The following is a 21,302-nucleotide window of genomic DNA, read 5'->3' as shown; positions in this document are numbered from 1 at the left end:
CCTTATTTTCTTCTGACATCAAGGACTTCTATCATTCGGAAAACTCTTCCGACCATCTTCAGCGATCTACATCGTCATCTGTTGAAGTCTCCTTCGTCGCCTCATCATGGCTTTCAAGAGTGGGTCGTTCGCGACCTTCCTCATCGTTGGCCGTAAGTGTTCTATCGTCCAACGCTTCCTTATTTTCAGGATCATCGGCTAACTCTATCTGACACTCTACAGCGGTATGCTTCTTCCTGGGAATTGTCTTCTCTCTGTTCCCTTATGATTACCCATTGCTATGGGCCGGTGAACCTACTCCTCCGTCGCACTACGACTATCTTGAAGCGCACCTCCGCTTTCTCCATGCATCTCCACCACTGATTCCGCGCATTCTGCATATCGTCATCTTCGTCGGACTTGCTGGAATGCTTGCCAAATTGTACAAGCCCTCCGAGTCCAACATGCTTTTCGATGGAGCTAGCTTGGTTTTATACGTTTGCGGTGTCACCGTCTACATTGCCAACATTGTCAAGGGTCTCCGACTCGTCAGCGGCGGTATCTATGGTGCTGAATTGGCCGGAAACGAAGAGGATGCTGAGCAGGTACTTGGTCGTGAGGACAGCCTCAAAGTATTGGCTGCCAGCAATACTATCCTTGCGCTCATCTTGGTTGGTGTTTTGATTCTCCAAGCTGGTCAGTGGTATGCGGAGAAGAAGGACCAGCAAGAGTTTGAAAAGCTCAACGAAAAGAGCTCAGAGAGTTCTTCCAAGAAGGAACGTCCTGAATCTCCTGTCGCCACCCGAGGAACAAGCCGTCAAGGTAGCAAAAAGAGACAGTAAGACACGATGGCTTATTCTTAAGTCTAAGTCGACTTTCTTCTTGTTGTCATTGATATGTTTGACATGGCCTCGAATGGTCGTTTTTGTTTTTTTCTCCAACATGGGATGTTCCTAGGAGTACTGTTCTCACTACCACAATAGCAAAATTATGCCAATTTGGTTATTTGGGATTTATTCAATGTGTATAGATAGATAATTTGCGACCCTTTACAAGCATTTAGGATATGTTGTATACAAATTTCTCATTCTAGTCTTATTTGATTCATACGACTCACATCGAACAGACCTAAGACCTACGCAACGGCGCAACTAAATTAACCTCATTTCCAGCGCATCGCTTCCATGACAATTCCGGTTATAGAGGGCGAATCGCCATGTTACTACATCACCGCGCGTACCAAAGCCTAGATACAATGCCAGGACACCGGCAGAACATAAGTCAGGCCAGGTCCACCACAGCCCTCACTCTCCTGTCTCGCAGGATCAACCGCCATAACTATCACAACATGGCGCCTATACCAAAGCCAAACCACTGCAACTGGTAGACTCCACCATATTGCACTTTTTAGATTTCAGGTATGACTCGTCGCTAGGAGGCAAATTGATGTGTTCAAGTGCATCGGCGCAAGTAGAGCCGCTGGAAAACTCAACCGTATCAAAATGGAACACCATCCAAGCGTAGTGCTAGAGCATCCAATAGAAGCAATGCCAAAACCTTGAAACAAACCAAATATAGCTCAATCAAGCGGCGCAAAACTCTGTTTTGGCGCCTCAGCCTTGCCATATCCGACGACTGGAGGAGGTGGCCTACCATCAATATAGACCTGCATTGAACGTGAGAAGGGGGAGAACGAGCCAAGAGGCACAAGCGCTACTCAGTATCGCTAACCGACCACATGCCGGCTAAGCATGCACACTATACTCAATAGATAAGCATGGGTTGGACCCTGCGGTGGACAGATCCATGGCATCGGTTCTCTTTGTACCGGAATGGATCCAATCGTGTTCTTGGTATAAGAAGCGCCAGAACAGCCAACATACCTGCAAGTGGGCGGTTATTGAGCTTTTAAATTCAAAAGAGGTTTAGCTCGGATCATTCATTGGTCTGCAGATGTTCTTAAAGTCTTCAAATCAGACTAGTGAATCTTGTATATGGATTATATTACAACCATCAGATACCCTGGATATGGACATTAACCAATTCATTTGATGTCATAAAACTGCTAAACCAACATAAACAAAGAACTAAAAGTCTTGCCGCCAGCCGTCAGGTATCATTCCAAAACTCCAATACGTAACCAAGACAGAGCCAAGTAGAAACGCCAAATAAACTCCATGCCTGTCGAACTCCTAGAAAACCTCCTGTTTGTGCGAATCAAACTCTTCCAACAAGCGCGTGAAACTAAATCAAATGAGTAGATATTTCCACCCTTTCTTTTGCATGATATCGCGCCAATGCACGTTTCGCTTTTTGATCTCCCTCATAGGTGGCGATCGGAGAGGGGAAGTATATGTATCTGGTTTAAAATCCGAATCTGCAGGGAAGTCTCCCGATACTGGTGTGATTGGATCGTCTGCCACTCGCCAGACTTCCTGGAGAAGCCTGTAAGCACGTCCAAAGCTTCCGAAATCTGCATTATCGCCCATTTCGATCACACGCTGGTGCAAAACTTGGCGAAATGAACTCGTTGGAACGGAAAATGCGCCAGCAATGAGCAGCGGCCATACGAGAGGTCGGTCGTAGCCCTCTGGTCCTCCAGGAATAACCTGAAGAGCTTGAGTGACGGCATCTACTAGGTTCATGGTGCTCGTTTGGTTGCGGTCAAACCCAGGAACAAGGCTGCAGAGATAGATGCGAGCTGCGATTCGGAATACCGCGGTTATATTCTTTGTCAATTGCTCAGGGCGAATTGCGCCGTTGATAGGGTGGTAGGGCGTCTCAAGTTTTTTGTCCGCAGGCTCGGTAAATTCAAGCTGTTGCCCTAATGCTTGGACGTGAGAACAAACAGCCATGTCGTCAACAACTCCCTCTGCTCTCAGGGCATCGAGACAAGCAATTTCAGAAATGAGATACATCACTCGGTCGTCACAGCCCATCAATTCACGAAGACCGGAGGGGGTACCGCTTAGGTGTTTAGATCTATACGTATGAGCAAATTGCGGCGTCTTGCCAATCATAGTAGAGCCCAGAATATCAATCCAAGATGCTAGCGTCATGTTGAAAGGTGGGCGTGTGTAAGCGCCATTCGACTGCATAAGAGCGTTTGGAAGATCGAGTTTATTGATCAAACTGGTTGCGGCATGAAAGTGGTCGTTCCATGCGATATCCGGGAGGTGGTCATCAGGACCACCTACAGAGCAGTGAAAGAAGATCATAGCAAGCGTAGCTTCCAGGATCTTCTCGTGCTCAGTATCTTCATTCAATGATTGGCATAGCTGGGATATTGCCTCAAATCGGTGCCTTAAAATGTCATGGTCAATAACCTCCCCTTCAATCCCAATCGTGCTCTTCAGGTGAATAGCCGCGACACTGAGACAACAATGCAAGTACGACTTGTTATTTTCCAACGAATGTAGGACAGCTCTAGCACGTTCAAGGCCTCCCTGATGAGCCTCAGCAATCGGGAAAATAAGCCTGAGCACATTATCGACAAAGTGGTTGAGTAAAGGACGATCGCAGTCATCAACTGGAATATTCATTTGCATCACCAAATGGGACTGTGTCCTGGCCGGTCCAAAGGCCGGGCCTGCGTCATGGTTGAAAGGTACTGGTGGGATTGTTGGCATTGTCGCAAATTGTGGCATCCACTCATTCTCTGGGAAGTTGGGAAGGGTTGTGTGAAGCTGAGGGGGTGCAAATGTATTGAAGGTAGAAAATGAGGTATCGACCCGGGTTTGAATGTCATTGACGAACAGCTGGCGCTCTGTTCTGACATCGACTTCATAAGGAGGAAATTGTCCAAACGGGGTAGGCGGAAAGGCAGGTGTGGGTAAGTTGGATGCGAATGGATCATATGCTTCTGCATAAAAGGGGCGATTGAAATTGAACTCAGGGGCGCATGGTGTACCTAGAGGTGTTGGGCGACCTCGGCGACCTAGACATACCTAAGTTAGCAGTAGACATAGAGGAGACAATGATATGTTCCATACCGAGAAGCGCATTCTGATTCTTTTCGTTCAACTTTGTCTGCTTAATCTTATTCTTGATTCTTTCTTTGTGCACCTTGCGCTGTTCCGAGCTCGACCACCAGTCCGGGCGTTCATATTCACATTTCACACAAAGATTATTGCAAGTTCGGCAGGAGGGGTGAGACTCGTCGCATTTCTTTCTTCGTAAACGGCATGTGTAACATCCTATTGAGAAGTCTTTATCAGAGGAATAGCTACTGGGATGTATGAGTTTTGCGCAACAAACCTGAGCGTGATCTCTTATGATGTCGGCCGGAAGCGATGTCATTGGCAATTGCCCTTCTCTTCTGCGGCGCTTTGCCTTTGGTCACTGAAGTATCCGAAAGGTCCGACATGGTGTTATAATTTTATTGCGGAGCGATAACCCAAGCTTAGAAGAGCTGTAAAAGAATTTTGGTCTGTGCAGTACAGACAACGCAGCGCCAGGCCGATAAGACAATGGGAATCGCGAAGCCAGCTGCTTGAGAGCAGTGTAGAGTGAAGCCGAACTATCGAGCACTGCTCGTTGCCTGAGCAAGATAAGGATGAATGGCGACTTGAGATGTTCTTGAACTTAAGCCTGACTCATGGGATTGAATTGAAGGAAATGAAGACATCTTAATATGTCGAGCTTGAAGTGCATTTTGAGCTAGACCAAAGTGTTCGGTCCAAAATAGAAACATCGTACTAAGGTGAGGGAGAGATGTGCGGTTGGTCTGTGGGGTCCACAGGGGAGTTCGCTGCAAGCACACACGCAAGAAGAAGCAGAGCGAATGGAAACGCGACGAGTGCTGGCTGGGATAATTCAAGGTCGAGCATGCAATGCAGGTGGGATGCCCTTCTGAAGGACGTTAGCGTGAGGATTAGCCCTGACGGGAAAGAGCATGGCACTACTGCACGCTAGGCAGAAGATTGCACCTGCTCATATGGCTGATGCTTTTCTTAGCGCTTCACTAGCGGTCCGAGTGGCTGGCCTATCAGCGCTGCAAATCGACGTAGCCGCGAACATTGCGCGATCAACGCTGCCGTTTGATACGTTGGGCAGGATGGGCTCCGGCCTGACTAGGGCGGTCGAAGTGCCAAACGCTATCTATGCCCTGCTTCTATGCTGGCTGCTCCGGACGAATCGAGCACCCAACACTGACGCCGGAGACCTTTACATCATCGACAAAGATCTTTCTTCTGCTAAGCGCTCAGGGATACCGAAACCACGTTTCGTGCTTTATTTGGAAACAGTTGACGCGACATGTGCGACTATCAAAATTCAATGTAGGAAGTCATAGATACTACTGCTACTCCTACAAAGTATGTACGAAGTACGGATATATTGGCCATCACCCAATTATTGGCCTTTTGCAAGGATACTACCTAGCATTGGCAGAGGCCTGGAGCCAATGGCTTCTGTTCATTTCCTCGGCTCGTCCAATGAGATAAGTAGTGGTCAGCAAGAAGAAAAGAGCAATATTGCACGAGATCCAATCATTTGGGTGAATAAGCTAGAGTTCCTGCCAAGCTTTCATTGTCCGGCTTTTATTCGCTGATCTGTAAGAAGCCACCTAATTAAACCGCCAATGGCAACACAGTCTGTAACTGAAGTTTCCTGGTTACGCCGTAGCACCAGGCGGAAGACCCACCATGATTGCAGGGATCCGCTCAACAGATCACAAGGCCCGGCCCATCCTTGTGGGGGAGGGGAACCCGTGCCGATGTGATAAGACGATGGAAGCTGCATACACGCCAGACTAGTCAGCCAGATTGCCTTAATTAGTAGCAGTTTTGTCACATACATCAGGTCTATTTTGAGTCGATCTGGCAATTAACAGTGATTTTTCCCCCTGCAACACGAGGTTGCATCTGCATTCTGCATAGTTCTGCACACTTATTTGAGGTAAATAATGTAAAGTAGGCGGCTAATTAGTCTCAATTTCAGCAGTATCTGAACTATTAATAACTTTGCATCTCATCCAACCATCGGTCTTCTGTCCATATATTGCTTTTGAACTTAATGTCAGTAAGTCTCTAGCTCTTCGAATACAGTGTAAATTTAGTAGCATCGCGGTCGACTAATTAGTACTATTCACATCTTGCATAGTCCATAATTAGAAATTAATGTCCTCCATCCAGAATAAGAAATTAGCCGCCAAAACGATGCACCGGCCCTAGCCTCGATCTAGACAATTAGCATTGAAGTCTGCACCACATAAGTTGGGTCATATTCCAAAATAGTTAAAATTAGTAGCATTTCTAAAACTCTTGTAAATTTGTCCCGATTGGTACTGTACTCACCAGAGACCACACAACACATTATACGACGTTGTATCTCCAGCGACCGACATATTGTTATACGTAATCATGTTAGCGGTCTCATCGGTATTCGGGAATAATAATGATTACTCTGCTCCGTACTCTATGCTTAATTCTCTTCTAGATTAGCTAGAGATTAGCAGAAGTCGACACAATTCACAAAAAGGTACTTTTTAAAAATGGAGGATTGGACTATCACACTGTGATTGCACTATGTATTTAACGATCTTATAACGCTTTATTAAGTTTGATGACTCGCACACTACGCATCTCATGCTGATTGGGAAGTGGGGTTGCCTCGCTAAACCCTACTCTCATACCTATTTAAGACCACAGCTTCACATCTCATTTGGATTTGAAGTGAAATATGTGTCTTTTACTGGGTATTACTGTCGATAGCTCAAGCCTTTCTCGAATGAGCGTACAATCATCGAAGAACCTTCTTTAAGCTGCCCTGGAATGCACGGTAAATGGATGCAAGACAACCTTCGGTTCCATGATGTATCTCTCATACCAGTCCTAGGTAGCAATCCAGATCAGTAATTAACCCTGGAACATTGAAATGTCGGCAAGTATGTCTACTTAAACTCATATGCAAATAGTGCAGACAGTGGTATTTATTATTTCAAGTCTTCATTCAGGAGCCCGAGCCTTTTTGGATCATCTAATTTTATAACTCGATAAGCACACTTAGTTACATGAGCAAACAGAATATGTCGGTGTAGAAAGTCACGAGGCAATTTACGAGAATGGATTTCGCACGGTGCTTTTCAGATCATAAGCTTCTTACCCGAATGCCACACAATTTCTGAGCAGCTCTGTATATGTTTGCTAGGGTTCCCACGTTCAATGTTGTGGTTTCAAATGTTGATAAGTCGGAAAAATCATCAGACCTATCTTCGGCATGATCCGAAAACCCTACCTAGGTAAACATGACTTGCAAAGTTGGTACCACCAAGGAGTCAGGTGACATTAGGGACTGCGATCTGACACAAGATTAGAAAATGTTTCACCGCTAGTAGAATTGTTTCGAAAAGTGCTTGACGGGCATAATGCATACTGCGTAAACACCGAGACGAAGGTACGATGTGCGTGTCACGAATGTATGGGGAAAGAAGGGCAAAAGAAAATAGATTAAGGCATCAGGTCATTTTTTTTTTTCTTTATTTAGATACAATGCAATGTTTTATTGAACATTGACTGAGTGGCTGACTCGTGGATGAATACGCAGCGCGGGGAACAATCTCATCACAAATTCTTTTGTCCAAGTATGCATACGTAGCCTAATTTAGTAAATTAACCTCACTTCTTAACGAGTCAATCCAGACTTTTACACTAAGGTCAACAGCTAATCGAAGGGACACGAACCTATTTTGGGAATTAATTTTGATCTCGACCAAGGATAAAAATAGACAGAATCATACTTAATTGCCTATGAAAAGCTATATTTATCAGCATGTGAGCAAAATATAGTACCTTTTATGCAAAGATAATTTTTCCATCACGGGTTAGCTCCATTAGGCTCCGCATTAGCGTTGCTGGTCTCCCGTGGGGAACATCCTATCAGCTTGTTTAAACCGAAGAAAATATCTGCCGCTAATGCCTCAATTTACACTAGTGGGCGCGTATAGTAAGCTGTCAATCAATCCTAGCCTGTCAATGCGTGCCGAACTCGATGTGCCCGCAGTAGCGTGGTGATTTGCCCACCTCTCAACCAGAGCTCTTGCAGAAACTTGCGTTTTTTCTCTGTGATAAGCAAACTTTGATGGATCTAAGCATCCAACCAGGAAGTCGCAACCATGCTAGCGATCCGCTTTTGGACAAGCGAGGATCTAAAAATTGCATGTTTCTACGGTGAAGGGCCATGAGGACCAATGCAGGCCCAATGCATGCTCTCAAGCACATCCTACCGTGTGAATCCGGCCGAGCATTGTGCTGCTCGGACTAGGTCACGTCTTAAACGAGGGACCGAGCACTCTGGGGAACAGTGGTGACCAGAATCATATAAACATCCAGTTCATCCCTTCGAGCTGTGTTCTAACGCTTCTGATACTCCACACTATCGAAACATCAGTTTGAACACTCCACATATCTTCGGAGTATTATACTTTAATGTTTCGCCTGTGACTTCAAGTCTGCTGTTCACCCATTGACACCAACAAGAACATACTCGCTGGCCGAGTTTGACATTGCTGTCGTTGGAGTGTAGCAAAAATGGTACTACCTCTCCATTACTTTCTCATTTGACCACATCTAACATTGAAACAAAGGCGACAGCAGATAATTCTGGCTATGTCACCTTGGAAATGCTGCAGGCTATGTCCAAGCAATCCATATTTCGGAGGACCACAATAGCCCGTCCACGTTCATTCGCCTCGAATCACTCGGATGCCACAGAGATTCTCGACACTGATTTTGAGTCCGACTGTGATAGATCATACGACGATGACTCTTCAAGGAGGAGTGCTGGTTCTGTAAGTCTGCAAAATTTCTGTGTTCGTATACGGCAACTAACATATGATATAGTTGGTGGCAGATAGTGTGACAACCGCCGACACACCGAGAGATGTGCCCACTCCAGATTCCGGAGCGCTGTCCGCGTTCGATTTCCATTTTGATGAGAAACCAATCATGGGCCCCAATGGACCACACCTTTTTCGAACATCCATGAGCTCGGATGAGATGAATACTAGCTATGAGGTCGACTTTATGCTGGCCAAAACCCCTACCGTGGCTATATTCAGTCCATCAGTGACCGAGGAGAGGAGAGACACACCTTTGCCTGGACACGAGAATTATTTTGAACCCACAGCACAAGCACAAGAACTCAAGTCCATCAATGCTGCAGTATCTGCGTTGGACGAGAGTGAAGTCCGATCTTGGTCTCCCCCAGATGTCGTGCGATGGATGCAAGAATCCGGATTCGATGACTCGGTCATTGAAAAGTTTTTCATTAACGACATCTCAGGAGCCATTCTCCTAGACCTCAGATCTGAAGACTTGAAAGAGCTTGATATTCAATCATTCGGTAAACGTCGCCATGTGATGAACTCTATCCAGCACCTGCGTGATAGCTTCATGCTTCCTAATAACGAGACACAACCTCATACAATCACTACCTCTAGCTCCCCAGAGTGTACCTCCTCAAGCGACTCAGCTTCTACACCCACCAAAGACAGCACTAAGAAGAAACATAGACGGCGACGTAATCACCGGTCTCATAAGAAATATACGGTCGCAAATGACCTCAATCCAGATGACTCGGCATCGTTAGTGGCTATTGAACAATTTCTACCCAAACCCCATCGCTGCTCCAAGGGTGAGGATTGCCGTAAATGGCAAAAACAACAACGAAAGATTGCACGACTGGCTAAAGACTTGCCAATTGACATTGATGCCGCCAGGCTAATGTCGGAGGACTATGAAGATCAACCCCCACCAACATCGAAGAGCCTACCCAACATGGACCCAATGCCCACACCTTCCATTGTTGCATCTTCGGATGTTCTTGGGCCAGAGCAAACACCTGTCTTCCAGATCTCCGAAGAAACTCTGAATGAAATCGGCCCGCGTGACCCCCAAGAGAATGTCCGGCAATACCTGAACTTCCAACACCTCAGCAAACTACAGCCAGTCACCCAAATAGTTTCGAAATCTGACCTCTGTTCATCACCAGACGTTGATTCTCCGGATTCCACAAAGACAACCACATCCCTAGCAGACAATCTCCGCAGTTTGCCCAAACTGACAATCCCGGTCAACCATCATATTGTGGTTCCTGGCACATTCTCTGCTAGTCTCTCTGCTCAACGAACAGTTACCCCATCCATTTTGCGCAGACAACCGAACTTCGTGACCAACAGTATTGATAGTACCCTGCATAGCGCACGTCCACAACCAACGACATATGGATCAAGTGTTTCTCCCGCAGATTATGTTGGTTCTCCATCAGACTTCTACCGCTCTCATGATTTCTATCAACAGGCTTCTCCGCTATCTGAAGTCGATGTACCAGTGACTGCTATCCTGTCGGCTGGCCCTATCCAGCGACATGTATCCCAGTCTGTACCTCCAAATATGAGATTTGGACATCATCTCCGGGTTATACCCGATCCCTTTGTCCGGCCCAGATCTACGAAACCTGAAACTCACCGTGCCGGCCCCAGCATTCAGATTTTGGACTCTGTCGATGAGGTGAAACCAACTCACGATACTATCGACGTTCCAGTGACAGCCATTCCACTCGGCCCGATTGAGCGGACGGAAAGCCAATCTGTCCCACCTGACATGCGTTTTGGGCATGACTTCTATGTTACTGTCGATCCCATTCGCCGCCCTATGTCAACCAAAGCCAGCAATTATAGATACCCCTCCATGCTCAATTCCGCGTTGGACCGAGTTGATGAACTTGGCCCAATTGATACGGAAGAGGACTTTGCTACCACCCCAAGGACGAACCCTAGGTCTGCAAATGATGTCACTCACAGTGGCTGGATGAGGAAACGCAAAACAACAAGAATGCTGAGGCATGAATGGGAAGACCATCATTTCACATTGAAGGGTACCCGACTCGCCATGTACGAAGACGAACGAGCCTCTCGTCGTGACTCCAAAGCGATTGAGTATATTGACGTAGACGACTACGCCGTCGCCTGTTCTTCAATTCCCTCTAGCTCAAAACTTACTGCTGCTTTCAAAAAGACCGTCTTGAAACGAAAGAGCTCCGCCCAAGATGAGGCTGCTTTCGCATTCTCACTCATCCCTGCCCCGAATGGCAAAACTACTGGAGCCGAGCGACGAAACTTCTTCGTTAGCAACGGAAAGTCTCACCATTTCGCAGTCAAGACTCGCGACGAACGCATCGACTGGATGCGCGAGTTGATGTTGGCCAAAGCTTTGAAGAAGGGCAAGGACAGTGGCGACTCTGTCCATGTCAATGGCCACGTCTTTTAAAATTCTTATAAACTAATACGACCGCAAGGTCAAGAGCTTCTTATTACCCTTATTATATTTACATCAACGACAGAGACGACAGTTGCACTTTTCTTTCCATTCAACCTTTTTCTTCTACTCGACAACAGATCAGATCTTCTTACCGGCGGCTTTCTAGGGTTCAGTTAGCGATTGACTAAAGGAGTACAGAGACTTCTTGCATTCTTTACTTGTTCAAGATTCATTCATCACTATGCATCACTCTTGTCAGCTCAGCCTTTGGTGGTGTTTATTTTCTTTATTTTTCTTGGTTTCTGTCTTCTTGCCCGAGGCTATCTGGTCATATCCTCTGTGCACAGTGCATGATGCAGCCTTCGGGGGTGTATTGGATGATAGAGTCGAAGCGAATACCCATCTCGTTAACCAATTATCTAGTCAATAAAGAATACATTTCTTTGTGGTCCATTCTAAACTACGTGCTGGGTACAGGCCGTTCAGCCTGGTTGATAGATGATATGCGGATTCAAGCGCGGCGACACCGCCAAAGCGGCTTGTAAATCAGTAGATAATGACTCGTAAGTTGTAAGCATTGGCTCGCAATGCTCGTCTATATGAGGAGTCGACAAAACATCAGCATTGACCAGAATGTTACGTAGGATATATGAATAATGTAGCTTGGAGTACGTAGAACGAAAGCAATAGTAAATAGAGACGATCGGTGATTCGGCGGAGATGCGTGTGAGGGCCCCCCCCGGGCTAGGGCGAGTCATAGCGGGCGGCAAGAGCGGCCCTGCCATTGGCGCCTTCCCGGCTGGCGTGCCTGTGTGACGCTTTGTGACTGCGCCGCACTTAGACCTTTCGACAACTAGGTGCTTTACAGACCGACCACTCTGCTCTCTCAATGGATGCTTCGTGTTTCCTCGTTACTCCCCAGCCCAATCCCTGGCCACTCACAGCTAACGGCATGGCTAGGGTTTTATGGGTCCGCTGTTGGCTCTGCCTTTGTTAGATTGTTTCCTGTGACGGCCGAGACGACCGAGAAGGCGCGTGTAGGACAGAGATACTAGCGCCAACCCCGCCTGCCATCATGACATTGAAGCTTAAGGAACACTGTCCCTGAAGTGGCTTGGGCTAATCTTCTCACTTTTTACTCCGCGGTTTGTCCGTCTCGCTTTCTTACGTTCCTACAGTACTCTCCACAGCGGCAAGCGATCGTCTCTATTCTTCATTTTCACATGGCCTGCATGCCGACAAGATGGCAGACGTCGTGGAAGTCAAGGAGCTGCTGCGCCAGGTCTGTAGGTATGTTCGGGTAGTCAGACGATGTCTCGGGGGTGTGCGCGACCACGCAGAGTCAGCAGAGAAAGCGGTATCGCTGCTCTGTGATCTTTTGGAGCTTCTACATTCGGTCAAAGATCAGCTTAGCGGATCGAACGAAAAATGTCCTTTCGATTCATCCCGACTTGCCGTGATACAAGAGCTTTTAATCCTTTTTGAAGCTACGCTACAGCTTATGGAGACCAATTTTCATCCCGGAGGGGTGGGTGTGCGAGAGTTTCGTACTTATCTGCTGGAGCGTACGATGGTTCCGAGACTAGAACAATATAAAGTGGCTTTTCTTCTTGCAACCCAGTCAGATTCACCGTATGTCACTTACTTAAAAAAAACCTACATTGGTCAATCTGGAGGCTGACAATTACAGTTCGTCTAAGGAACGCTCGGTAACTGAAATGGATATATACCAACGGCTTCGCCAATTCTATGATATGGAGACAAGTAGGTTGATTGTGCTTGTCAGAGTATCCTGCGTCTTGTGAAACATGGCTAATTAATCCATCAAATTATAGAACCCAGCCGTTTCAAATATGAAGATGACGTTATGCGTACAGCCGACCGATTGTCTGCCGAAAACTTCATCACACTCGCCGACCTATGCAATAGACGGCAACATGGATCATGTCAGTGGATTTTGAACAATCAGCAATATCGCCAATGGTCACAAGGTTCTTTTCGGTCCCTTTACTGTCTTGGGCCTGGTACGTCATATACATGTTACAATTCTCTGACAACCGATCATTTGGCTGACTGAAAATTTCTTATAGCTGGAATTGGCAAGACGTTTCTCTCGTGAGTTCGACCGAGGCCTACAATCGCTCGCAAAATGCTAACTATAATTAGGTCTGTTGTGATCGATCATATTCAGCGAACCTTTACGTCTCCCGATGTCGCAATCGTCTTTCTCTTCTGCCATAAAGAGAAGGATGGAGAAAATGGCTGCCCGGCGCTCTTGCAAAGTGTACTGGCACAACTGATTTACCGCCGACGTGCATTGTCGCAGTCTACAGAAGCCCTTTACAACTTCGAAGCAGCATCAGGTGCAAAGGCATCTTCAAAAGCATATCAAAATGCCATCAGAGCTGAAGTCAATCATTTTTCGAAAGTGTTTCTGGTGATTGATGGCCTTGATACCATATCTGATAGGGACCGTTTTTTGAATCGCATGCAGAAACTTCCCGAACATACTCAGCTACTTATCACGTTACGAGAATCTTCCGACACAGAGAAAATCAACTACATAGATGTCTCCAGTCCGAAGAAGGATATTAGAGACTACGTTGTCTCTCGTCTTGATAAAGACGCTAAGCTTTCGCGTCTTGGCATACGAGAGGAAGGTAATAAAGAAGTGCAAAACGATGTAATCAGATACGTGGTAGAGAAATCTCATGGATCGTGAGTTGCATCCCATCCACACAAATCAAGTCGAAACCTAGCTAATGATTGAGTATTTCTAGCTTCCTATTAGCACAACTGCACTTGGATTTGCTAGCGAGCTATGAAGAAAAGGCTCTAGCTCACAGTGCTCTTTCTCATTTACCCGAAAATCTCGTTGAGACATATGCAGAGATCATGAAGCGAATTCTAAGCAAACATCCACGCTCAAGGAATTTTATATATTGGACGCTTTTCTGTCGGAAGCCGTTGACGGTAGCAGAGCTCAAATATGCCACTATGGAAGACAAGACATCCGACGAGTCAGAGAGTGACCAGAGCAATTCTGATCTCACTTCTTTTGAAACCAAGCTGCTAACTGAGACTTGCGGACTTTTGACTATCGACGCTGTCACTGGGACCGTCGGTCTGGTACACAAGACAGCGAAGGACGCCCTTGAACGCATGGCCGCAGCCAGCATTGTTTTCGCTACTGCCCACAAGGAAATCGCCGAGAGATGTCTGACTCTGATCTCAAACGATGATATCGTCGATGACTGCTATGTCAAGAAAGAGGACTCGTCGAGAAGCTGTCGCGATACGCTGTTATTGGATTATGCTGCTTCGAATTGGGGCTACCATGCATGTGATGCGGCCGAGGAGGAGCAGACAATACAGGTCCTGATAACGACGTTCCTTAATAAAATATCTTGGAGACGTCCATCTAATAATGACGGTTCGATCTCTGATTATGCATTCCCCGAAGAGGTTGGAATTGGCCAATATCCAACCGATTGGACGCCTCTACATTATCTCGCATACTTTGATATTGTTTGTCGCGGTAAACGTCTACTTGAGCAAAAAACGGATGTAAACATCAACGACAACGCACTTGGAGTCACACCTTTGCACTGCGCAGCTTTTAGAGGCAACGAGGCTATGCTAGAACTCCTACTCGATAATGGAGCTGATATTGATGCACAAACCAAGGATGGCGACACTGCGTTGCACCTTGCCACAGTCAGAGGCAAGAGGAAAATAATGAAGACGCTTATTGCGCGAGGTATCGATACAACTAAGACGAACAACGCAGGTCATACAGCGTTACACGCAGCGGTCGGAACGCCGGATGATGAGGCAACAGTTCCCCTACTAGTAAAATCTAAGCTTGACGTCAATGCTCAAAATTCTGTCACAGGCGACACTCCGCTACATCTCGCCGTTCAATTCAAGCGGCCTCGAATCCTTCTCTACCTTCTGAACAAAAAGGCTATAGTGGATACTTTCAACAAGAAAGGAATGGCACCTCTCCACATTTCAGCACATTCGAATAATCTCGAAGCGGTCACACTTTTGCTAGAACGTGGCGCAATTGTGGAAAGTCGAGCAAATGACGGAATAACGGCTATGCACGTTGCGGCTCAAGCTGAAAATTGGATCGCATTTGACTTTCTAGTTGCGGCTGGCGCCGATATCAATGCATGGGACCTCAATGGGGACACACTTCTTCACACGAGAGCTAATAAGCAGCGTGACACTGCAATCATCACCAAATTACTTGAATTTGGTGCCAATTTTGAAGCACGCAACTCCAAGGGCTACACGCCGCTACAGGCTGCAGCTTTGAACGGAAACAGGGATATGTTCTTTCTCCTTTTAGAGGCGGGKGCAAACATAGCAGTGGAGACACCTAAAGGTGAAAACCTGCTGCATATAACGCCACCAGTCAATGAAGCTTACTTGGAGATTCTTCGAGCTTTGCTTACAAGGGGCCTTAGCGTGGATGCGCTGTCAAGTCAGGGATGGAAGCCTATTCACCAAACTGCCTTCAAAGGCACCGGCTCTCCTGATATCACTCTAGACAAAAGCCGTGAGCATTTGGAGATGCTGATTGCATATGGGGCCGACGTCAATGCTGTAACCGAGTCAGCCGAAAAAGAAACGGCACTCCACCTTGCAACTAGAGCGTCCATACCTCGACCCTTGTTTATAATGCTTCTCCTCGACCATGGAGCAGACGTCAATGCAAAAAATGGGGAAGGCAAAACAGCACTTCACCTTGCCGCTGCTCGTGGTCGAGAGACACTGTTTAGAATCTTACTAGAACATGGGGCAGATATCTCAATCAAAGCACCAGAGCCCCAGAAAGATGCCCCGAAAGAAAGCCAAGAAACAGAAAAACCCACGCAGGAGAGTCCACAAAAAGAAGCCAAGACTAGCAACGAAAAGCCACCTGCAGCAAAGGAGACGGGTGTAACTGCATTTGACCTGGCGAAAAAGAACCCCCTTGGGGCTCTTTGGTTTGATGAGAAAGGGGAATTACGCCCTGTGACCCCACAGAGTCGCCGTGGTAGTACTGCGACGCTTATAGATGAAAGTGATATTGAAGATGACGATGACTCCGAAACTGCCACTGGTGGAACGACTGTGACTGAGAATTCTAGTGTACTTACCGAAAGGTGATTTTCTTCCTATTCATCTTTTCCCGGAGCGGTTCGTTGCAAATTGTGTCTTTTTCATATTTTTCTTCTCTTTCCATAGGATTTTCTTTTTCTTTCATATGTAGGAATTTGGGTCTGAGTCGGATTCGGTTTTGCTGTCGGGCCCCTTGAGCCGGAAAGCCTTACTTCAATTCAATATCATGAGCGTGGGCGCGAGGAAATGGAATTACCACTGTGATGGATTAGCGTTGGACTGTTTTTTATTGTTATATCTACATAACAGTTATATACCACTTTTTTACAAATGTAACAATTCAGGAGTACTGACATATAATTTTCCTCTTTATTGAAGTGAACAAGTAGACAGTCAGTCAACATGTTCATTATATCCCAAGTGGTAGCTGACGTCCAAGTAATGGTAAAGAAAACATCTGTATGATCATCTGAAAATTCTAATTCTACCCAACCATGCTTATAACAATAGAAACCCATCCATCTCCATACGCAGCGCTACGCGCAACTTCCTCCAAAAGCGCGGACATGGGCAGTACTACACCGTGCAAGATTGGCTTTGCCAAAACCGGTATTCGTCGACTGGGGAAAAGGTTTGGTAATAGAGAATGTAGAGCTGACCCAACCGTCTGGGGTTGCGTCCKCCCTGCTGATGAGCCTGTGCTGGTTGATGATTGGATTAAAGGAGAGATAGGTGATTGGACAACTTTGAGGGCTGGTCGATCCGTATCAGGTGGTAAGGGGAGGAAGATTCGCAGAGGGATTTGACGGAATGGCTGGGGCAGTGATGGGAGAAGAAGGTTGATGATTCTTCGATAGGAAGTAAGGTCATCTGGGAACGTTCAAGCATTAGAGCACTGAGGCAAACTTCTATAGAAGAGATAATAGGCGTCTGGACGTACGATTCTGAATAGCTGCCCAAAACCCAGCTGTGTCCTCTTTAGACAAGGTCATGATTCCCTTTGCTTCCCGGATACGAAGCGAATCTGCTTCTTTCACGCTGTTGATAAAAGCATCATGCATGACGAGTCCGTCTGCATCAAGTCGTACGAGATCCTCATCGGGCCAGTTCTCGAAGTGTAACGTGAGTCTCCACGGTAATCGGTTCGAATTAGAAGGGTCACTTTCCATTTCACTATGGGACGGAGTATTTTTGACGCCAGCGAGGATCACTGACTGTGTTAGGTTATTGTAGTCGCTCGTCGAGGATTGTGAAATAGGTTCAGCCCCGGCGTAGAGATCGTAGAGCAAGCCCAAAGGATAGTGCCATTTCAGAGGGACACCTTCGAATGAGAACCATCCAGAATGAGGCTCGCTCTCTGGGTGGATCAGGGATGCTCGGAAAAAAGCATGAAGTTTCGGTAATAAGAAAGGCAGATATGACACTCGAGGATACAGTATCTTAATAGAATTAGCACACATGTTTTGAGCACTCGAGTCACGATTTTGTATGAATCATACTAGGTAAGGCTCGGACTGGTCATAGGTCCGGCATTCTGAAGGAGCTAGGACAATCTCCAAGGGAAGTTTGCCTTCCCAGACCTTCTCTTGAATAGAGTTGATATGCGATTGATTGGTGCCTGACATGGCTCTGCAAGCACGTCTCTAGTGCGACTCTGGTGACCTAAGCCTCAAGTTAGTGCTGCATTCATATCTAGCGCTGCATAAGAATTTTGAAGACTCGCTGATTGATGCTAATCTTAGAGAAGTAGAACTCACAAGGCTACGAGCTGTATTACGGTCGGCGGAATTTCAAGAAAGAACGAGCTGGTAAAGAAGCGGTGAAAAGCTCGGTCGAGACCATCGCGACCCTGTTGATACCCAGCTTTCGGTAGCTATCTAGCCGGAGTCACAGACATCTAACTTTGAAGTCATTCAAGAGGGAGGTTGAATATGAAATTGAGACAATCAACGTCAAACAAGGAAACTTCGACGGGCTCAATCGGCACGTGGGGCGCGCGCGCGGGATGGTGGGGACTGCTGCCTTATTGTTCAGGCCGGCATTTGATAATTTCTATCCCACCGTAACTATCCCACCGTAGCCTTGCAGGTTTTACATGATAGGACTGTGCGATTGGCTGCAAGAAGTAGTACAATTGAGCCAGGTATTGGTGTTCATGCATCTTTTCATTTTGTTCGAGATAGGTTTCATCCGCGGTGGTCGGTCGTACAGAGGCACTCGAAACAAATATTCTTGTTCTCTCATGGTTTGAGAGAAATTGAGCACAGGAAGAATCATATCTGCCGTGCGGAGCTCCTAGCCTGTCACCTCCAATGTCGGTCTGGTATGGCATGATGGATATGTCCGCCTCGATGGGCCTCGCTCCCTTCGGTCTTTGCAAGTGTCACCCAGGTATACGTCTTATGGATAGGACAACACATCCTTGCCAATATGACCTAGAGCTAATCAAAGTTAGTGTTTAGGCTCTTTAGTTGTTTCCGAAGCTAATAGCCTGATAAATTTCTCGAGCTATTGCTTTTAATTCATTTCACCGGTTATACCCATGCTAGGATCTCTATAAATCCCGGATCCTAGATTTAGTCTTCATTCAGCTTGGTGGCAAGACTCATGAACATTGTATGTATGTACGCCGTACGCTTAGTGCTACAGTTAGTGTAAGCCTGTTCTGTATACATCAGATTCCGTATCTACCTCTTCTTGTTCAGTTTACGCTAAAATCTGTCAGGCACTTACCGGTAGCGATGCGAATAGATTTTTGTCCGAGGCGAAGACCCAAACAGACGCCACAAAAACGAGGACGAGTAGATCAACGAGTAGGCTAGTCTAGCCGATGGACGTGCGTAAGCTAGACCTTGAACCCAACAATATTTGTGTCGATGTAGTACAAACGACATGAGGGGGGTTGTACTTAGCCTTGCGCAATCAGCGTTCTTTTGTCAGCAACTTTTCATCTCAGAAATCTTTATTGAAAAATGTAGTATTGGGGATAAACTCGGTATTGCACTTGTTAGATTTGAAGATTGAAAGAAAAGCGGCTCAGGTCTAGATCAATAAGCCCCATTGGAGGCTTTAAGCTTACTTCTATGACGGTCTAGACTTCGAGCTTTGCTTCATCGACTGCCGCCTTCAATCGAGCCTTGACGTACTCAATTAATTTGTTATTTTGTCTAAAAGTGGATTTCGAGGTCAACTAATAACTATAAAAGACGTATAGAAAGTCATTTGTTATTTAGTCGTATAGCTCTAAGGGTGATTTCGCCCTTAGCTCTTCAATAATACAGATCGAGGATTCACTTGTGGCACAGCATTCACACCTTGCAAAAGATTTTTACCCCCGCGGTGATAATCTGCTGCAAGGCAACCCAGGCATCCAAGTCAATGCCGCAACGCAACTCTACTAATTACGATCTCTGATAGGCTTTCAAATTACAGGTTTACTTTCGAAGGTCTAGACTCTTTGCTTTGAACGTTCCGCCATATCCGACAGCTAGAAAAAGGGCGAAAGCTTGAAGTATAAACACGATCTGTACCTACCCACCAGCAAAAACGTCCCTTATCTGGGGTCAGGCTGTGCAAAATTAGGCTTTTGCTTTTGCTTTTTCTCCAACTTTTTCGTCCTTTATTGTGAGAAAATGGCACAGCATCAGCCAACAGACGAGTACATTGCATTCGTGCGGGCTAGACTGGTCTGTTCATCGGAGTAGTGTTCGTCACTTCGTTGCTCTGTAGTGTCTGGCGGCACAGGCGTAAATATGTCCGGATTTTGCCTTGGCCTTCAATGTTAGTGGATAGACCAGATTCGGCCAATACGTACCCGTTCATAAAGTCTCTGTTTTTACTCGAGCTAAGACGGGAGCACCAATTTGTGGTCGTGTTACACAAATTGAATCGGGATCCAAAGCGAAATCACAATTGCATAGCTAGACCTTCCTACCTAGTTTAGTCACCTAGTGGGGCGTGTGTTTCCGGTTGCGAAAGACATGCCACGAAACACTATCTACAATTTCTGATTGTCAACTCTGAACTCACTGATGATTTAGTAATCTTTCGGTAGACTGACTACTGTGCAGCATAAATATTGTGGGTCGCCAATGCGATGGATTCGGTACGGCCCGTTGTGACTTTGAATTACACTGCGGGGCGAACTACATAGTAATCGACGATTTGTAGAACATGACGGMAACTTCTAAGTGGTTGGAGGGAGCTTGCAAAATTGCAACAGTCAGACGACTTCCAGTAGACACGATGTGGAAATTGCGCTAATAATCGGAACAAAGAGAGGGGGAAAAAAATAATGAAGAATCAAGCCACCACGCATCACTGACAGATCTAAGCTCCGCAAAGTGGTTGCTGCCTACGAGATAGCGCAAACCACAGACCACTGACACGTCGATCAGTATGCCTTATGTGTTGCGAAAATTCACTCGGGACTTATTCCCACGATGCAGTATTGTGTTTGACTACTAATCGAATGCATTCTCCATTGCTTATCGACATGACGAAGTGCTGAGATACGCCACTTAAGCTGCGCCTCGGCATAAAGACGAAAGGGGCGTACCTGACATGTAGGCCCGCCTAGACTCCTCGACCTGACGTCCAGACCAACTCCTGTGATCATCACGATCGTCTTAATTGCAAATGAACAACGAGTCCGGTGGTAAATATAGCAAGGCCATCCTTGTAGCGTAACACAAGGGCCGCAGGAACTAAGAGCAATCGCTGGACCCAAAATTGAATACAGTGTGAACAGTGCTTCTACCACACGGCCTGGAGCATTTCCGATCCGGACTTTGGACGCCTTAAATCAGCCTGGACATTTGGTTTTGTTTGGAATGATCTCGTTCAATGCACTGGTCGTTCTGCCCTGGCCCATCGTTCCTTAGTCGAGGCCTGCGTCTGCCAATGGTCTGGCCTCCCAAGATCCTTTGCTGCGCAGAGATTGCCCCCTCTACA

At 46.4% G+C, this 21,302-nt stretch overlaps 5 protein-coding genes across 5 annotated transcripts; 3 read left to right on the top strand and 2 right to left on the bottom strand.

Moving 5' to 3' along the window:
• Positions 1–106: 106 nt before the first annotated feature.
• Positions 107–821, top strand: BHQ10_007371 (uncharacterized protein; the record flags this gene model as incomplete). The annotated part of the gene is made up of 2 exons (XM_040880059.1): positions 107–152; positions 223–821. 2 exons carry the CDS (start codon positions 107–109, stop codon positions 819–821), a joined length of 645 nt encoding a protein of 214 aa, XP_040735874.1.
• Positions 822–2,228: 1,407 nt separating this feature from the next.
• BHQ10_007370 (uncharacterized protein) lies at positions 2,229–4,345 on the bottom strand (the record flags this gene model as incomplete). The annotated part of the gene is made up of 3 exons (XM_040880058.1): positions 2,229–3,916; positions 3,972–4,175; positions 4,237–4,345. The coding sequence occupies 3 exons, from the start codon at positions 4,343–4,345 to the stop codon at positions 2,229–2,231; spliced, it is 2,001 nt and encodes a 666-aa protein (XP_040735873.1).
• Positions 4,346–8,507: 4,162 nt separating this feature from the next.
• On the top strand, positions 8,508–11,246 carry BHQ10_007369 (uncharacterized protein; the record flags this gene model as incomplete). The annotated part of the gene is made up of 3 exons (XM_040880056.1): positions 8,508–8,510; positions 8,564–8,767; positions 8,820–11,246. 3 exons carry the CDS (start codon positions 8,508–8,510, stop codon positions 11,244–11,246), a joined length of 2,634 nt encoding a protein of 877 aa, XP_040735872.1.
• Positions 11,247–12,480: 1,234 nt separating this feature from the next.
• On the top strand, positions 12,481–16,397 carry BHQ10_007368 (uncharacterized protein; the record flags this gene model as incomplete). Its single annotated transcript, XM_040880055.1, has 6 exons — positions 12,481–12,869; positions 12,928–13,001; positions 13,073–13,261; positions 13,328–13,352; positions 13,404–13,955; positions 14,018–16,397. 6 exons carry the CDS (start codon positions 12,481–12,483, stop codon positions 16,395–16,397), a joined length of 3,609 nt encoding a protein of 1,202 aa, XP_040735871.1.
• A 436-nt stretch (positions 16,398–16,833) lies between these two features.
• On the bottom strand, positions 16,834–17,974 carry BHQ10_007367 (uncharacterized protein; the record flags this gene model as incomplete). Its single annotated transcript, XM_040880054.1, has 3 exons — positions 16,834–17,219; positions 17,290–17,788; positions 17,849–17,974. The coding sequence occupies 3 exons, from the start codon at positions 17,972–17,974 to the stop codon at positions 16,834–16,836; spliced, it is 1,011 nt and encodes a 336-aa protein (XP_040735870.1).
• Between the last annotated feature and the right edge of the window lie 3,328 nt (positions 17,975–21,302).

Source organism: Talaromyces amestolkiae (assembly GCF_001896365.1).
Source record: "Talaromyces amestolkiae strain CIB chromosome Unknown scaffold15.1, whole genome shotgun sequence".
Taxonomy (NCBI): Eukaryota; Fungi; Ascomycota; class Eurotiomycetes; order Eurotiales; family Trichocomaceae; genus Talaromyces; species Talaromyces amestolkiae.
The sequence above is the reverse complement of the archived record's forward strand: the minus strand, read 5'-3'. Positions and strand labels throughout refer to the sequence as shown.